This window comes from Rhinolophus ferrumequinum, chromosome 9 (genome assembly GCF_004115265.2).
Source record: "Rhinolophus ferrumequinum isolate MPI-CBG mRhiFer1 chromosome 9, mRhiFer1_v1.p, whole genome shotgun sequence".
Lineage (NCBI taxonomy): Eukaryota > Metazoa > Chordata > Mammalia > Chiroptera > Rhinolophidae > Rhinolophus > Rhinolophus ferrumequinum.
In genome coordinates this window covers 30,642,139-30,658,627 of record NC_046292.1, presented here as the reverse complement: position 1 = coordinate 30,658,627, position 16,489 = coordinate 30,642,139, and the positions used below count along the sequence as shown (strand labels likewise).

At 55.2% G+C, this 16,489-nt stretch overlaps 1 protein-coding gene across 3 annotated transcripts in view; it reads right to left on the bottom strand.

The window, feature by feature from the left end:
- SZT2 (SZT2 subunit of KICSTOR complex) overlaps positions 1-16,489 on the bottom strand; it is a 49,418-nt gene that overhangs the window by 11,709 nt on the left and 21,220 nt on the right. For all 3 annotated transcript variants that reach the window (XM_033114390.1, XM_033114391.1, XM_033114392.1), the window contains 39 exons: positions 16,145-16,287; positions 15,743-15,895; positions 15,486-15,600; positions 15,078-15,295; positions 14,762-14,977; positions 14,293-14,371; positions 13,957-14,051; positions 13,520-13,688; positions 13,224-13,338; positions 13,008-13,121; positions 12,620-12,790; positions 12,358-12,449; positions 11,995-12,118; positions 11,710-11,889; positions 11,165-11,369; positions 10,783-10,898; positions 10,434-10,680; positions 9,392-9,533; positions 9,146-9,238; positions 8,910-8,988; positions 8,515-8,808; positions 8,201-8,342; positions 7,926-8,033; positions 7,775-7,838; positions 7,349-7,534; positions 6,817-6,984; positions 6,642-6,729; positions 6,432-6,503; positions 6,048-6,249; positions 5,125-5,224; positions 4,276-4,405; positions 2,302-2,454; positions 2,119-2,221; positions 1,924-2,029; positions 1,724-1,835; positions 976-1,094; positions 699-863; positions 338-422; positions 23-187 (listed from right to left, as the gene is read on the bottom strand). In XM_033114390.1, coding sequence (XP_032970281.1) covers positions 23-187; positions 338-422; positions 699-863; positions 976-1,094; positions 1,724-1,835; positions 1,924-2,029; positions 2,119-2,221; positions 2,302-2,454; positions 4,276-4,405; positions 5,125-5,224; positions 6,048-6,249; positions 6,432-6,503; positions 6,642-6,729; positions 6,817-6,984; positions 7,349-7,534; positions 7,775-7,838; positions 7,926-8,033; positions 8,201-8,342; positions 8,515-8,808; positions 8,910-8,988; positions 9,146-9,238; positions 9,392-9,533; positions 10,434-10,680; positions 10,783-10,898; positions 11,165-11,369; positions 11,710-11,889; positions 11,995-12,118; positions 12,358-12,449; positions 12,620-12,790; positions 13,008-13,121; positions 13,224-13,338; positions 13,520-13,688; positions 13,957-14,051; positions 14,293-14,371; positions 14,762-14,977; positions 15,078-15,295; positions 15,486-15,600; positions 15,743-15,895; positions 16,145-16,287 — 5,428 coding nt within the window. The remainder of the gene's footprint in view (positions 1-22; positions 188-337; positions 423-698; positions 864-975; positions 1,095-1,723; positions 1,836-1,923; positions 2,030-2,118; positions 2,222-2,301; positions 2,455-4,275; positions 4,406-5,124; positions 5,225-6,047; positions 6,250-6,431; positions 6,504-6,641; positions 6,730-6,816; positions 6,985-7,348; positions 7,535-7,774; positions 7,839-7,925; positions 8,034-8,200; positions 8,343-8,514; positions 8,809-8,909; positions 8,989-9,145; positions 9,239-9,391; positions 9,534-10,433; positions 10,681-10,782; positions 10,899-11,164; positions 11,370-11,709; positions 11,890-11,994; positions 12,119-12,357; positions 12,450-12,619; positions 12,791-13,007; positions 13,122-13,223; positions 13,339-13,519; positions 13,689-13,956; positions 14,052-14,292; positions 14,372-14,761; positions 14,978-15,077; positions 15,296-15,485; positions 15,601-15,742; positions 15,896-16,144; positions 16,288-16,489) is intronic.

The window sequence follows — 16,489 nt, the reverse complement described above, 5'->3', positions numbered from 1 at the left end:
TCCTCTGACCAAGCTGCCCCACCTGAAAAACGGTCCGGCACGACTGAGCAGCGGGTGACCTGGGTCAGCTGTTCAAATTCTTCCTCTTGCGTTAGGTCTGGGGGCCCCGGATAAGAGGGGGACCATGATGCCAGTGAGATGGGGGCTCCTTCCTCATCCACAAAAGCTAGAGTGATGCAGGCAACTCCTGGGTAGAAATCCACAGGAAGACTCAGGTCTGGGACTTCCAGACACCCCCTTCCTCTCCCCCAGGTCCCCCTCAGCTGTAAGGCTGGGCAAGGCCGTTTCAGCCACGAGCCAGGAAAGGCACCAGCCCTCGCAGTGCCGTACACTGTACCTTTGCCCCCAGTGCCCTGTCCACCAGGCTTGTTATACAAGTAGATGTCCAAGTCGGGGAGGCTGCCCTGTGGTGGGAGTGGATGCTGGGAGAGAACAGCCACAGAGCATTAAGACGAGGCAAATGGAGAAAAGCCATCAGGGAACGGGTGTCCACAGTGGGGAATGGGGGACAGGCACACACAGGAACACAGCAAGACACAGGTAGGTAATAAAGGTGTGTGTGGAGGGCATGAGTGTACAGTGTGTGGGCAAAGGTACATATGGGGCATCTGCAGAAAACAGTTACACAGTAAGGGGGTGTGTGTGTGGAGCAGGGAGGCCGGGTGCACGTGGGTGTACAGAGGTAGGTGAAATCTCACCTGGAAGTGGTTCCGGCTGTTGCTGTCTGTGTATTTGGGAGAGTGCAGGAAGATGAGCAGGTTCTGCCGCAGGTACCAGGCCAGGGCAGGAAGCCAGGGCCTGCAGGAGGTGGGGAGGGCCAGATGCAGCACCTCTGAGGGCAGACTTCCGGGAGGCTGGATGAACTGCAGAGAGTGGGAAGGGGAGTCGGAGCTGAATGAGCAGGTCCTGTTTGAGACTGTCCCTACGCCTGTGGCTTTGCCATGGACGGATGCTGGAGTGTGGGAGGGAGCTGACCTCCACATCAGCTGGTGTCAGCTTGCAGTTCCGAACAAGCATGACCGTGATGACGTCCAGTGTGGCCTCATCCAGGCGCCGACGCAGAACCCGCACTAGTTCGTCTGTGATCTCGGGACCTCGACACAGACATGGTAGGAAGGTAGAGACACTGGCCAAGGATCCAGCTACCCCAAACCAGCCCTTAAACCCCAGGCTCAAACATTCTCTCACACACTAGAGCAGCCAGCACTGGGTTCTAGTTCTGCTAAACTGCTCACCGTGTGACTGTGGACAAGTGAATCTTACCTCTCAAAGCCGCAGTGCCCTCAGCCATAAAATGGGAATAACAGCAGCTGCCTCCTATGTAACAATCTTAGCCCAAGACCTAGTACACATTAACTGAGCCGTAAGTATCAGCTGGAAAATCCAGTTGCCTAACAGACACCTTACACTTAACCCATCTCAAATCGAACCTATCATCTTTACCCCAAACCCACCTCTGGTACCCAGCCAGTGGGACCACCATCTATGCACATACTCATCCAGGCTAGATACCTGAGTATCAACTTTAGTGACTTCTCTTCTCCAAGCTGCATTCCAATCAGCTATAGGCCTTACCCCCTGGGCGCGCCTTCCCACCCAGCTCCTACTTGAGGGAAGCCCAGAGCATAGCATGACCTGGAGTAGGAAGGCTCCAAGAGAAGTACCAGAGGATTCTGGAAACTCATCTGGTCACTCTCCTACCCCCGGCCCCTACAATCCTCACCTGCCTGCCCTACGCCATGCACCAGCAGCTGGATATGTCTGTCCACCTGGCCCACCGGGCGAGCAGCGTCTGAACTGCGGCTAGAAGCCATGTCCAGGGGAGAACGAGGACCCTGCAGGGAAACTGTGGTCAGGGCCCAACACCAGGGAGTGAAGTCTGAGGGAGTACGCACAGGCATCGGGGAGCAGGAGGATACATGCCGAGGCTTCCTCAGAGTAGATGGGCTCCTGGCTTCGGGACAGAGCTAGGGAGGGGGGCAGAGTATCGCCTTCCCATGGCCGCTCACTGCAGGATGTCTCCAGGAGCCTGCGAAAGAGTGGCAAGGTCTTTGGACGTACCTCCTCCCGGGCCATCCTTAACCCGAGCTTTATCCCGTCTTCCCTGGGCCCACATACCGAAGATAGTACACAGCCTTTGTGGCTCGCTCCTGGTAAACAAACATATTCTTCCGGTTCACCACGGAGAAGGCATTGAGCACAGAGCGCAGGGCCTGGATGGCTGCGGGAGCAATGAAGGCTCAGGAAACTTCCTTCTCCAGATCCCCCTCCACACTCCACCCGACTCGTGCCATCACACACCCCGAGAGACGCCCATGCTGGGCCCCATTTTGAGGCGTGAATGGACTCGAATCACGGTTCCCCACACAATGTCACAAGAGAAATGGCCAGGGACAAACTGCATTGTGGCTGCCAGGTACCCTCGGGGTGCACAGCTCTCATCAGCAGCATAATCTGATGGGGGAAGAGAGACAGCAGATCAGAAACAGGACACAGCCCTCTGCCCTCACGGACTTCTCACCTGTGAACTGGCCTACTCATCCTCATTCCCCTGGCTCCTCAGCCCTGCCTATTATCCTGTAGGGGAAAAACGGTCATTTTGGGTAACAAGGCAGGACCATGCTCTTGGAAGGCAAGTCGTAGCACAAGGTTTTCAGAACTATCTCTGAGATGTAGCAAAGGAACTAAGTAAGAATAAGTGTCAGGAAAGGCAAAGCATGAGAAAATCCTGAAGATATTGCCAAGACACTGATCCTGTCACAATATACATCATCATATATATACCCCATCTGTTGGGAGTTACAACAATAACCCCTTAAACCAAAAGGTATAACGGCTTACATGCACCCACTGTAGAGTGCGGAAACTACGTCCTGTGATTTGGAGGACAGCTATCCCAAAGAATCCAAAGGTAGCATGGCGGTATGCAAGCACCCACAGCCACACTCCAATGCCTTGGTCAACCCTTTCCAGGTGTACAGGTTGACAAGAAACCTTCCAGTTGTCTAACGGTGGCATTTTGGTTTCCCAGAGAAGCTGCTAACAGATGTGAGCAGCGTATAGGAAACCCAAGAGGCTGCAGAGTCTGGAATGGAATGCTGGTTGCTAAGGGTTTCAGTGAAAACACATGGAGACTAAAATGAGGAAGGGCTGTGTCTGGGTTCTGACTGGTCTTACATCTCAGGCTGCTGAAAGTCATTGTAAAGAAAAAGTGCCTGGCTGTCCTAGCTCATACTCAATTTGCAGAAGATGCCATCAAAACCCCAGAAGCCCACTAATTATGGGACTTCTGCTTTGATATGGAATACATCCCTGGATGTGCTGAGAGAGGCACTGTTTGGAGCTGTCAGGAACGTTCACCTACAGACTTGCTGAGAATGTTAAAATTAAGGAGTGGTCTGATTTTACTTTTAAACCAGAAGGGAGAACTGCAAAGGAATGGCATGATTTGGCTTTCCTCTATGAGTTGGGGTAAGAGGTCATCCGGGGTGAGAGAAGGGAGCAGAAGTGTGGGGACTTTAATTACCATCTCGAGGAGATCACCATGTTTCCTAACCATGACCAGAAATCTCAGAAATCCCAACGGGGTCCTCTGCCTGCCTGTCTGAAGAGACAGCCAATCACATGGCAAATCCTCCTAGTGGGCATCAGGTTCCCCTCTGGTCTTCTCTCACCTATGAACTGGCCTACTCGTCCACCCAGCTCCCCTTCGGGCCTGTCTATCACCCTGCAGAGGAAAGATGGTCACTTTGGAAAACAAGGCTGGGCCAGGCAGAGGCATGAGCTAAGGAAGACGGTCACAGCTGGTGCCCCTTCCATGACGTCTCCTATATTCTTCAACCTCTCCCTCTCTACTGGATCTTTCGATGTGGAACACAAATGTGCTCAAGTCTTACCTTATTTTACAATTCCTGCCTTGCCCTCCATTTCCTTTAGTTCCTGCCATATCTATTTTTGTCTCTCCCTTCACTGCCAAGCCACTAGAAAGAGCAGCTTTGCTCTGCCCCACCTATCTAACATCCTTTTACTTTTTAATTTCCTCTGACGTGCATTTCCATCTCTCCACTGAAAGTACGTTCACTAAAGTCACTGATGAAGTTGAAACAGCCAAATCCAATGATCCTTTTGTGTCCTCTCCTCTTTGCTTTCCCTGTATTACTTGCCACTGATGACAAAGTAATGGTGACTCTCCCCCCAGCTTCTCACCAGAGTCTTTGATAAAAGAAAGGGCAACAGCACCCCCTTGGTGAGGGAGGCTGCTGGGTGGGACCTCACCATCACTGGGCAGTGGTGCCCGCTGACGGGAGTGGAAGGGGGTCTCGCTGCGCCACAGATCTTCTTCACTCTCGGCCACGAGGAGAGAATTACACACGTGAGTGTCGTGAAGGTCCTGAAGGAGCAGCCGCTGGGAGAAGGAGGAGCAAGGTATCAGGGACCTGGAATATTTCCTCACAAATTGGTGGTGGTGGTGAGAGGCGATCAAAGGCCAGAGAGAATGCCCGTTATCACTGGGGTCAGAGGTCAAAAAGAGCCTCAGTAATCACTGGGAGGTCTGAGAGACCGTGTCTGACAGTCACTGGGCTCAGGGCTCTGAGCGGTGAACCACTTAGGAACTCTCGTCTCTCCTCTTTGCCAGAATCTGCTCACCATCCTTCAGGTCTCAGCTTAAAAATCACTTCTTCTAAGAAGCTCTCCCTGACACTTCAGGTGGTCAGATCCTGTTATATGCTCTCACAGCAGTCTCTACTTTTCCTCTGTAGAAGTCTTCACAATTGAAATCAAAATAATTTGCGTGATTTAGTTGTTTAATGTCTATCTCCTGCACTCGACACAAGCTCCAGAGTCAGGGTTTCCCTCTGTCTCGTTCACCATTATATACCTAATGCCAGCACAGTGCAATGAGAGGGAACACCTCATAGTTCCTGGGAAGGTATGAGAAGAACCCACAGTGCTGGGGGTGGGTTAGGGAGAATTCCCTAGTTTGTGGGGAGTGACAAATAATAGCATCCCAGTAACTTCAGGGTCAAAGAAAATGTAGAGGATGGAAATGTAGAGTTCCTAGAAACTCCTTCCTCATCTGGACTGTGCCCCATGCCTAGACAGCCCTGCCCTGCTGTCCCTTACCTGGTTGACCTCCCTGCAGATCTCCCCAACTCGCCGCACCAGGAGCTGTTGCAGATGGCGACACTCAGCGCCTGGCCCCCCGTCCTCTCGAATCAGGCTCCTAGGAAGGAGGAATAGATCAGATACAGAACTGCAGTGGGGAGGGAGTTGGAGGAGGTCATGAGAGCGGTAGCCAGGAGGAAGCATGGAAAGGAAGTAGGACTAGACAAAGGGGAGTAAATACGATGGGAAGTGGGAAAGAAGAAATTCTCAGTAGCAATTCTGGAAGCCTAGGCTCCATGCTTGGCTCTCCAGCCTCCATGTGGGCACTGCACTGAGGCTTCCATCATGCAGTTCACCTTTTTATTCTCAGATCTTCTTATCAGACTGGTGGTCTTCCCTTCTCTCAACCCCACCCCACCCCTGAGATAGAGCACTATTTAACCAGATGCCTGGGTATGAACCCCGGCTTTGCTACTTTCTAACTGTGACCTCGGCAAAGTACTTACCTTACCTGTGCCTGAGTTTCCTCATTCATCCCATAAGGATAATAATACTTTGTAGGGCAGTTATATCGATTACATGAGCTGATCCAGGTATAAGTGCCTGCCACCTATACGTAAGTATTTATTAAATAGTGCCCATTATTCCTTATTTTTATATATCAGCTTCTGAAGCGGCACTGAACTGCAGATGTCCTTAACGCTCAGCTAGACACCAAAAGCCCCATCAGCTTTTTAAGTCCTTTAGGTTAGTAGAGTGACATGCCTTGCTACAACCAGTGGGAAGTGTTCAGGAGCCCCCAACCTTAGAATACAAGTCAGACCCCAACCCAAACCTTCAGTCCCATGTTCTACTTTTTAATAACATTCAAGAAGGGTGTTGTGGAACAAGGGAAGCTAAGCTAACATCAGTCGGGATGCAGGGCCCTGGCTTCTACGTACCGTGCGTGTGCACACACTTCCACACGATCCTGCAGGATCCGTACGATGAGCCAGAAGTCAGGCAGGCAGGGTCTAGGGAGGCCTGGGAGCGAGGGCTGTGGAGGTGCCGGCCCAGGCGGGGTCCGCAATGTGAAGGGGGCCTTCTCACCCAGGGTCTCATTGGGACCTTCACTGTCTGAGCCACTGCTGCCACCATCATAACCTGTGTCAAATGTGCTGAAGTTCAACTCCGTCCTTAGGTTCATCTGAGCCTCCAAGTGCATCAGGGTCAATGGGCTCCTCCAGGTTAGTCCCTTCGGATGCCCCCTGCCCAGGCCTTTCGCTGTGCAGTACTAAGTACACTTCCCATCAGCTCAGAGTCCTTCACCCCTTGCCCCAATTTACCTAGGTGGTCTGAGTCCACACTGCCTTGACTGGACATGAGGCTTAGTCCCCGGCTGGGCCCAGGCTGGCTTCCTGGGAAGAGAAGAGAAATAAATGCCTGGAGTTTCTCTCATTCCCACTTAGGACCACCCTCCAAAAATGGAAGCAGGGCCAGGGATGTACAAGTCCCGGGTCTTGGCCCCAGACCTTGCTGCCCAAGTCCTCTCTTACCTCCTGGTGGCAGGCTGGGAAGACTGATGAGGGAGGGGCCCTCAGAATCCTCTGGGGAGCCAGGGGCTTGGGGGCTGGCTGTCAGGGCCTGAAGGGAGGAAGTCACGACTGAGTACAGGCCCCACACACCCACCACCACCCCTGCCATTTCCAGGTCAGCCCAGGAAAGACTCACCTCCCCTTCGGTGGCTTCAGCCCTGTCCTCATGACTGTGCCAAGCCCAGGCCGCTGAAGGGGGTACCTCATGGGACCCATCCGGCTGTTGGCCAACTGCCACAAAGAAGAAGCCACTGTCAGGGTCCTCCAGAAGTACATGGCCAGGGAGGTGAAGCCGGCGGAACTCCTGGGGAGCAGGAGCCAAGGTCACAATTTAGGCAGGAGCAGCTCTCCTTATTTGTGGGACCCCATACTCCCTCATCAGGCCCTATCAACTACCTCATAAAGCAGACCCCAGCATCCCCACTGCTGAGGTTTGGTAAGGTTCTGTGACTTGCCTAAGGTTCAACGGGCCAGTGGCAGGTCTGGGAACTGGGTCTCTTCCCACTTAGCTGGGCTGCCAGGCATGGCGTGAGGGACAATGTGCTGAAGAGCTGGGCAGGAGGATAATTTTAGGGACCCAAACCAAGAGAGGGCCTTCCAGTTCTGTATCTGGAGTCCAGGGAAGGATAGCCCCAAGAGGCCCAGGAAGTATTCTAAGAGAAGCATACCTCCTTGAACTGTGTGAGGGAACGCTCTGGCCCAAACACAAAACTCAGTGGCAGAGTTTGGCGAAGGCACGTGGAGCGTCCAGGAGAGCTGTGGATGTGGGCGGCCGCACGGTGCAGGGCAGGGCTCTGGGGGATGCCCCCTCTTCGGAGTGCCCCCACCATCTCGTCCTCCAGCAGCCAGCGGATCTACAGTCAGAGGGCAATCCAGGAAGTGGCAAAGGGCACTTCCATTGCTGACTGGGGCATCACCTCCCTGCTAGACTAGAAGATACTAGAAAATAGTAGGCCTCACAGACTCGGCCTCACAGGTCTCACTTCGATCTCAGAATAAAGGGGGTGCCGCCGTACCTCACTGATATGATGGAAAGGGTATCAGGTACAGTGTTGAGGGGCTGTCACTCAGATTGGGGTAGGGCAGGCCCTTACCTCACTCATGGTGGTCTCGATAGCCAGTCTGTGGGGTGTGGCCAAACTGGACAATCCTGGGTGCCTAATTGGAAGAAAGGTTTAGACACTGGTTTCCAGAAAATAAAACTGAGGTGGGGCAAGGAACTCTGACAGGGAGAAAAGAAAATACCTATCTTCTTCCGGGGGTGGCAGTGGGGGCCCCAGGCCATCATCCGACCTTAAAGATGATGGTTGCCCTGGAGATCTTGGGAATGAAGCACTGCTCTCAGATGTTGACCTGAATAGAGTAGAAGCAAAGGTCAGCTAACCTCCTGCTAAGACCTCCTCAGCACTCCTTTCTTAGAATACTTCAGGTGCCCTTAGTCCCAAAGTGCCCCTAGATTCCTTAATGGTCCCCCTACCCCAAAAAGGCCCCAGGTCCCCCCACCAAACTTGCTGCCACACCGGTGGTGCTGAGGGTCCGAGGTTGGGGGGAGCTCCACTTCCAGCGGCAAGGTCAGCACAAAGACATCCAAAGTGACACTGAGGTCCCTCAGGGGCACTCGGCCCCCAATGGGGGGGCCCTCCAGACTAGAAAGCACCTGGCCTGGGACAGGGGAAAAGTTAGGGGTTGCTGGAGGCCCCGGGACAAGCATAGATTCCAAGTTCTCAGTGCTAAAGAGTTACACACATAGACTCTCCCCCACCCCCAGACAGGTAGGCAGGCAGGCAGGCTGTACTGGGCCCTGTGGCCCTCCCCTGGGCACCCCCAAACTCACCCAGGCAGGTGGGCAGGCTGCACACAGGTACTGAGCTGTGCTGCCCACGCAGCCGCACAGAGCACGTGAGGTGCAGGAAGAGCGGCGGCAGGTCATGCACGAGGCTCTCAGGTCCCGTAGGGGAATCGCCCCCGAGGACACTGAAGGAGTCTTCGTCAGGGTTCACCGTGTCTGCGTCTGACAGCGAGGCAGAGTCCAGGCCCGCAGGCCCCATGTCTGGCTCACGGCTCTCTCGGTATTCCACCTCCAGCTCTGGGTCACTCTCAGTGACCACACAGCAGGCAGATGTGTCTCCTAGACACATGTGGCGTGGTCAGTGGGAGAGGTGGGCAGTAAAGGCTCCTGAATCCTGGCTTGAAGCAGCCTTCTCCACCTCTAGCCACTTGCCCACACACCTTCTTCTCCCATGAGCTCAGCCTCTGAAAACTCCAGGTCACTGACTTTTCTGTCTATTGTGTCCCGGGGGCCCTCATCCTGGGCAAAAAAAAAAGAGACAGCTTGATTCAAGGCAGGACAAGAGCCACATCCAAGCCTCAGGGAACCAAGAGTCAAGAGGATCCAGGTGGGCCAAGAGGGACCTCTAGGGCTACAGGTTGGGGGAAGGAGGGAGGAAAGGATAAAAGCCGCTCACCTCTCGCCTGCTGGATGGAGGGCAATAGAAGAAGTAGTGGGGATTGGAGGGCACTGTGCGGAAGTGGAGACCACTGATTTCCAGAAACTTCTCCTGTTTGGGGGTTAGAAGGAGGCTACGTCACTCACTCCTCAGAACACTGCTACCCTAGAATAGACATCTCTACATACCCTCAACCCAGGAGAGAATATTGCCCCCCTGTGCAGGCAGGACTCTACCCCCTTACACCCTCACCAAGCTTCTTACCTGGATGAGGCTATGAAGGACATCATGTGCCTCTCCTCTGAGCTGGCAGACGTCTGTCAGAGAGATCTCCAGGCCAGGGTCCGGGTTGCCAGGGACACGGGTGCTTTGAAACTCAGGTTCGCTTAGGTCTTCGGTCTCTATGCTGAGTTGTTGGGGAGTGGGGGTGTTGAAGTGTTACAAACCACTAAGTCCTAGAGGAGCCTGCTCCCCAACTGGGAGCAGCACACACCTGTCTGTCTTTGTCTCTAGGAAGGGTGCTTAGGACAGTGGAAGAGGCAAGGAGAACCAATCCACCCACTTGGGCTCGAACCTCCGTGTTTCTTAAGGCAGAACATTTTTGTGAAACAGAGGAAGGAGTAAGGTTGACTCCCAGTTTTCTGACTTGGACCACTGGGTGGAGGGTATCATTCACCGTGGATGGGGAACACAGGTGGAGAAACAAGACTGGGTGGGAAGAAAATGCATTCATTTGGGAGACATGAAAGGTGGGGGATTTAGAGCTCCAGAGAGGAAACTGGGCTGGAGTTTGGATCTGGGCATCATCAGCACTCAAATCTCTGCCTCTTCTGTTTCCCCAACGCCACATACTGCAGACACCAGACACACAGCTGTCTGCCTGCTTGCTTTCCTCCCTCCCTCCCGCAGCAGGGACATGCTGGGCCCTCAGGTGAGCTGGGGACTCTGCAGTGGGCAAAAGTACAGTTTTTGCCTCACATATTAGTTCGGGGGATCACTCCTATTACATGAATGTCCTCAGAACAAGCTTCTACTTTCACTGATGGCAAACGGCAACTCCCTACGCCAACCCAGCACAATACTTCATAGCAGAACAGAAGAGACGGGGAAAGCCAGGAGGGAGACAGCTCCCCATGCCAAATGAGAGAAAGAAGTCGGGGCAGGAGGCAGGAAGCCAGCCACAAAGCACTACTGCCCTCTCTGGTGCTCGGATGCTACCTTGCAGGGCCCTTCCCTGGGGTCAGACGACCCCCGTTTATGTGGACTCTGTGTGCCCCCTTCTGCGTTATTCCGGGACAATCCTAACCTGGACTCGGAAGCCAGGACAGCTCGTTCCCGAGGCTCGGGGCCCTCCTCAATGCTGCTGCTGAAGGGCCCAGGGCTGAGAGGACCCGGGCTTGGGGGTGCGTGAGGCAAACCCCGAATGTGTCCACACAGTGCGAGGAGAAAAGGGGTGATGTCTACTTCTTGCAGTAGCTCCTCACAGGCATCCACCGCCATCAGCAAGTCCTGGGAGGTCACGCTCTGTGCTTGCTGCAAACTCCGGAACAGGCCTGACAGAAGTGGAAAGGGCCACAAGGGTCAAGCTCTGGCACGGCCTCCCCATTCCCAGTCCCCAGGGTCCCCATGTCTCCTCCCTGTGGCCCCCCGCTCACCACGGACGTAGCATCGCTGAGCGTGCTCCTGCAGCAAGGCACAATGGTTGGCTGCCTCCTTGGACCTGGGCTCCCTCCAGGCTGAGGAGGGGGAGGGCTGGTCGAGGAACTGAGTCCTAGGAATGAGGGAGCTTGGCCACCTTCCCTGTGACACCTCACTCAACATCCACCCACAATCCAGTGGATTGTCCACAGGTCCCCACTGAATGTATTCACGGCCCAGCAAGCTCAGCTGATTTGCTGAAGGAAGCCCAGCAAGGAGCTGGCAGGACACGGCTACGCAGCTGAGTTCCTGCCATTGACCATCAACCTGTCTGTCCACACCCAAGTGTGTACCTGAGCCCTCGCTGGGGGACCCTGGGTCAACAATGAGGGAACTCACTGGAAGATGAGGTCTCGGGGCGCCTGAGGAGGCTGTATGCCAACCATTTGCTCCCTCAGCGCTTCCAGGGCACAGCTGTAGATGAAGACAGGACACCGGGTTCGGGGCCCATCTGCACCCTCTGTCTGTGGAGCCTGACGCCCAGTGTAAGCCTGTAAGTCCTGACGGAAGGGTGGGCTCAGCTCTCCAGGATTCTGGGCACTGTCTGTGGGAAGAGGTGTCACATGATCTTCAGGCCCTCTACAGGTTCTCATTCCCGCTTCTATGTAACTAAGAGTCAGAAGTTTTGGGGCGGCTGGATGGCTCAGTTGGTTAGAACACGATCTCTCAACAAGGGTGCCGGTTCAATTCCCACATGGGATGGTGGGCTACGCCCTCTGCAACTAAAGATTAAAAGCGGCGACTCGACTTGGAGCTGAGCTGTGCCCTCCACAACAAGACTGAAGGACAACGACTTGGAGCTGATTGGGCCCTGGAGAAACACATTGTTCCCCAATATTCCCTAATAAAATTAAAAAAAAAAAAAAAAGAATCAGCAGCCTTACCACCGGCTGGGGTGACACTGAGGATGGGGACCTGGGTCTTTGTAGCCCTGACCCCAGTTCCTCCCAGATCTTTCTGGCTGGAGGCCCCACTCCAATCTCCAAACTTAGGCTTTGTCCCCTCTTGAGAGGGTCCCTCTTGAGAGGGTCCCTCCAGGCCATAGACAGCCAGATGCTGGACATCTGAAGAGAAAAAGAAAGACATAAATCAGAGCTGCCTGGTGACCCAGTGAGGGAGCTCAGGGGTGCGTATCTGAAGGACTAATGAAGAAGGTCTGTGGTTGGTACCTGAGAAGGTGGCGGGGAGGAAAGTCAGAAACACATGCTGGGGGGTCATAAGCCTCGCATAGCAGCGCCACTGAATGGGCTGGCCCGAGATGAGAGGCTTGAGAGTTTCAGGAGGGCCTGCACTCTGTAAGAGAGAAGCACAATTAGAGCAATCAATCTATAAAGGACCATCCAACCCCTGCTCCCTTCCTCCACCCTAGAGGGTATATAGTTTGCAAGATCCAGAGCAAAAGGAAACAACAGTATTCTGTCTTTGGCAGATGGCCTTTAGCATCCCGTGATGGAAAAAGCTGGGGTATGAGTATGTGATGATGGAAGGAGGTCAGTATGAAAACGGACTCAAGGAGATGAATCAGTGCTGACCAAGGTAGGAAGAGCCGAGTCTCCAGTCGCCTGAGTGCTGACTGACTGATCCTTCAGGATCCCATGGACCTCCTCTGGTGGCCTCTCTGGACCTACAATGGGGGTAGAGATGGGTGGAAGAGGGCAGGGCCAGCAGAGAGGCAGGGCTCTGAGGTGAAGAGAGGGGGAGACCAAAACCCAAAGACAGAAACCACCCTGTGGGGAGGGGGTGAAAAGGGGCTGGGCTAGAATCTGGTGTTAGGAAAAGAGGTGGGGCGCTCACCTGGACTGTGGTAGGTCCGCCGCAGCACCTCACTCAAGAAGGTGGCCTGGTCGGCTGTGCTCAGCGGGATCTCCCGGTCACTCAGCTCCTGCCCCAGGCAGCTGTGCAGCAGGCACAGCACCATGTCGTTGGCGGGACAGGGCCCCTCGGCGAGAGGGGCGCCCTCTGGCTCTGCCCGACACACACTCCGCTCAGCACCGAGAGCCTCCTGCTGCCCAGTGCCTGGCTCAGCCCTGACCGCACAGCCCCTCCCTCCTTCAGCCGGCAAGCCTCTTCCACCCCCATCACTCCTTTGCTGGTGAGCTGACTCATCTGCTCTTGGCGCTCTAATATGCCTGGGCTCACTGGCCCTCTAGCTGTGGGGCAAGTGGGTACAAAGTTCACCCACCTCTGGAAAGCAGAAGGAAGAACATCTGGAGCTGCTGGCACTGAGGCAACAGTCCCATTAGGTCAAAATGGAAAGGGATCTCATGGACACAGGTGTCTCCTCGCCGGTCTAATCCTAGGAGAGAGGGAAGGAAGACAGGAAACCACTTTTCGGTCTGTGGCTGCCTTCTCACCCCCCACTCGCCTGCTCCATCCCAGGGAACATTTCCCCACTGACCATCAGAGACCCTCGGTTCCGGGGACAGGGGACCCCATTCTTTGCTTTGGCACAGCTGTATCAGGTATTCAAAGCTCAGCAGGGAGCCTATGCAGGCAGCATCCCGAGGGTGAAGCTAAGGGAGGAAAAGCAGAAGTCAAAGGTCAGCCCTTCCGAGCCGAGACGCTGGCCTCTGGCTCTCAAGGAAGCCCACACAGCCAGACATTCAGAGGGATCCGGCAGCCCACTGGCTGTGGTACTCCCCAAGGGATGGCACCCAGCCTGGTAAGGGGTGGGGGACTTCTGAGGTCACTCACAGCTCGAGGGATCTCAGAGTATGTCAAGTCCTGGAGGTGCTTCCAGCTCTCGGGGCCGGGTCCTACGCGCCCATACTGTGGCTCCACCCACACCTCGGTGACCAGATTGAGCTCCGAGTCTCCCTCCAGGGCCTCCACCTCCACGTCGTTGTCATCATCTGTTGAGAAGCTAAAGGAGGAATGGCCCTGAGCCTGGGAGAGAGGAGAGTCCAATCCACAACCTCATGGCAGGACTCAGTCCAAGGAAGCAGGAAGGCAGTGGACACCAAGGACAGCCACAAGCTGCACGTGGCCTTTCTAGACCTGTGCCTGCCTGAAGCATCTGAAAACACCGCCCCCGCGACTCCCTCGGGTATGGGAGACAAAACTTCAGGGGACAAGCAGGGAGAAGGGTGAACATGCAGAGAGATGGCTGTCCGAGAGGGGCCAGAGCTCACCTGTCCTTGGTGGAGGTGGAGTGTGGGGGGAAGAGGACATACTGCACAACGCACGTGTGCCTCTCTTCCACGGCAGCCTGCCCTGGAGGCTCGTTCTGAGGGGAGAGCAGGAGATCCTGGGCAACCCCAGCCCAGAAGGAGACCTGGCCCTGCCCAGCTCTGGCCCTCAGAGCTTTAGTCCCCTCGCCACACCGTCCTGGGACGGGCCTCAGGCCTCGGTTCCTGTGGCCACAGGGACCCTGTGAGGCAGTTTCCAATAGTCCCCACCCACCTCAGAGGCAAGTGTGCCTGGGATGATGGACCTTGGTAGGAGGTGTCACGAGGGATGGCACTTACCTGAATTGGAAGTTCCAGTACCATGTTGATGATTCCTTCCCCGCTGCAGGCGAAGTGGAACCCTTCAGAAAGTCGGACTCTGAAGCCCCATAAAGGTGGGAGAGGGGCAGAATGAGGTGGGGGAGAGACACTCAGAGCACACACCCTTGCCCTCCACGCCACTTCTGTACCCACCTTCCAGCAGCCATCCAGGCAGACCTGTGCCCTGATGGCCCTGCTCAGACTATTGGTCCCTCAGGTATAACAGGTCCAATTAGGACCAGAGGCCAAAATGAGTAAGGAAGAGGAGGAGGGGACGGTGGTGGCATGTGCTGCTGTGTTCTGGACACTTTGCATAACTACAGCAGCACAGAGACTGGGGCTTAGAGAGGGGCCATGTCTGGCTTGGGCTTTCTGCCAGTGTCCAAACCCAGAATCTACACTAGTTCTCTTCCTGCCCCAGGTTGCCCGGCGGGCTCAGGGGACATACTCAGTAAGGATGGAGAGCAGCTGGGCAATAGCGCTGAGTGGCAGTGCGGGGGCCAGTCCTGATGGGACACTCCAGAGCCAGCGTTGATGGTAGAGGTAGCGAGACAGCGACGCCAGGCTAGAAGAGGCTGAGCGGCCTGACACCAAGGGCAGTGGCCCTGGTGGCTCCAGTGTAAGCAAGAAAGGTGCCCGGTAGTCCAGGGGTAGCTTCTCATACCTGGGAAACAGGGGCGACTCCCAGTTGATTGCTACTCAAACCCAGCTAAGCCACAGGCCTCCCACGTGCTCCTGGCCCCAACCCCACCCTCTGTACCCACCTGATGAGTAGCTTGTCCAATGGCTTATGTAGGACCACAAGGCAGGGCCGGTCAGACAGGGCCTGTTGTGGCCCCAACATGGGGGGGGACTTGGAGGGAGAGTTGCCCCCACCAACACCCCCTAGCCCTTTTCGTTTCACTTTGGGTGTTAGCTCCTTGCTTTGTACTCGGTGGGGGAAACGCAGCCGCAGAATCTCTTCCCGCAAGTCCGACACAATCTGAGGGGAAAATGTGATCAGATCCCTCTACTACTATCTCCTACAGATCTGGAAGAACGGGCCCCCATACAAGGTTTCTTAATCTGGGAGCTCCTCTCTCTACTGGCCCTGGCCCTGTGGGTTTGGGGAGGAAGGAGCCCATCTATACTCCAGGCTCCCTGGGCTAGGAGTCAGTCAGGGCCCAGCTCACCTTGTGCCGAGCCTGTGCTGGCGTGCCAATGGGGAAACCCAGGCGAAGAACCATGCACGGGGCCTTGGAGATGATGCGGACCATGTAGAAGGAGGAGGGGGGCTGGTTTGGAGCACTGAGGAGAAATGGGAGTCAGTGCGCGGGCCTAGGTTGCAAGTCAGTGAGTTTAGGAGCAAGTAGGGACGAGGTCTGAGGTTAGAGGAGGAGACATGGGATGCGGTGGCAGGAAAGGAGTGAGGGGACACCACTTCACCCACCTGGACAGCAGCTTCACATAGGAATAGCCCTCCACTAGCACGAAGCTGCTCCAGTCCCGAAGCAGAGAGGTCAGCGAGGAGTGTGAGATCCTGCACTGGACAGTGCTGTAGCGCCCATTGCTACCCGGGGTGTGCAAGTGCTTGGGGATCGGTCTGGGAAGAGGGGTGCACGTTGAGGTCAGACCTCCCAGCCCCAATCTTGGGGGTATAGAACAGATTGCTACCTCTCATCTAGGCCCTGTCTGAGGATATGGGGATGAATGAGCAGGAAGACTAGGGAAGGGTCACAGGTTTTCTTGGCCAAGGTTGGTAAGGGCTCATCTGCTGCTCCCCTTCCCTACCACCCCCTGCCACCTCACCCCTGCTCCTCCATCACAACTGGGGCCCGAGAAGGATACCCACGTGTCGTGTTCCAGGATTAGCACGAGGCGATGCATGTGTAGCCAACGCTGCCATGAATTCGCATCCATGGACAGCACTGGCTTCCAGTAGGCAGCAAACTGGGCATGGGATGAGTCAGACCCACTGTGCTGAAGAGAGAGCACCTGGGGACAGGAGGTACAGGAGCATTTGTGGAGAACCAGGGTATCACCTCCAACAGCACACAGAACCACAGGGATCGGGGTCAGAGATGGCAGGGGTTTAAAGCTAAAGGAACTCACAGCCCAGCCTGGGACAGAGGCAAAAGCTGCCGCCAATACTAAAGCTAGATTAGGGTAAATGAGCCCAGGAACAGACGGTGTAGCC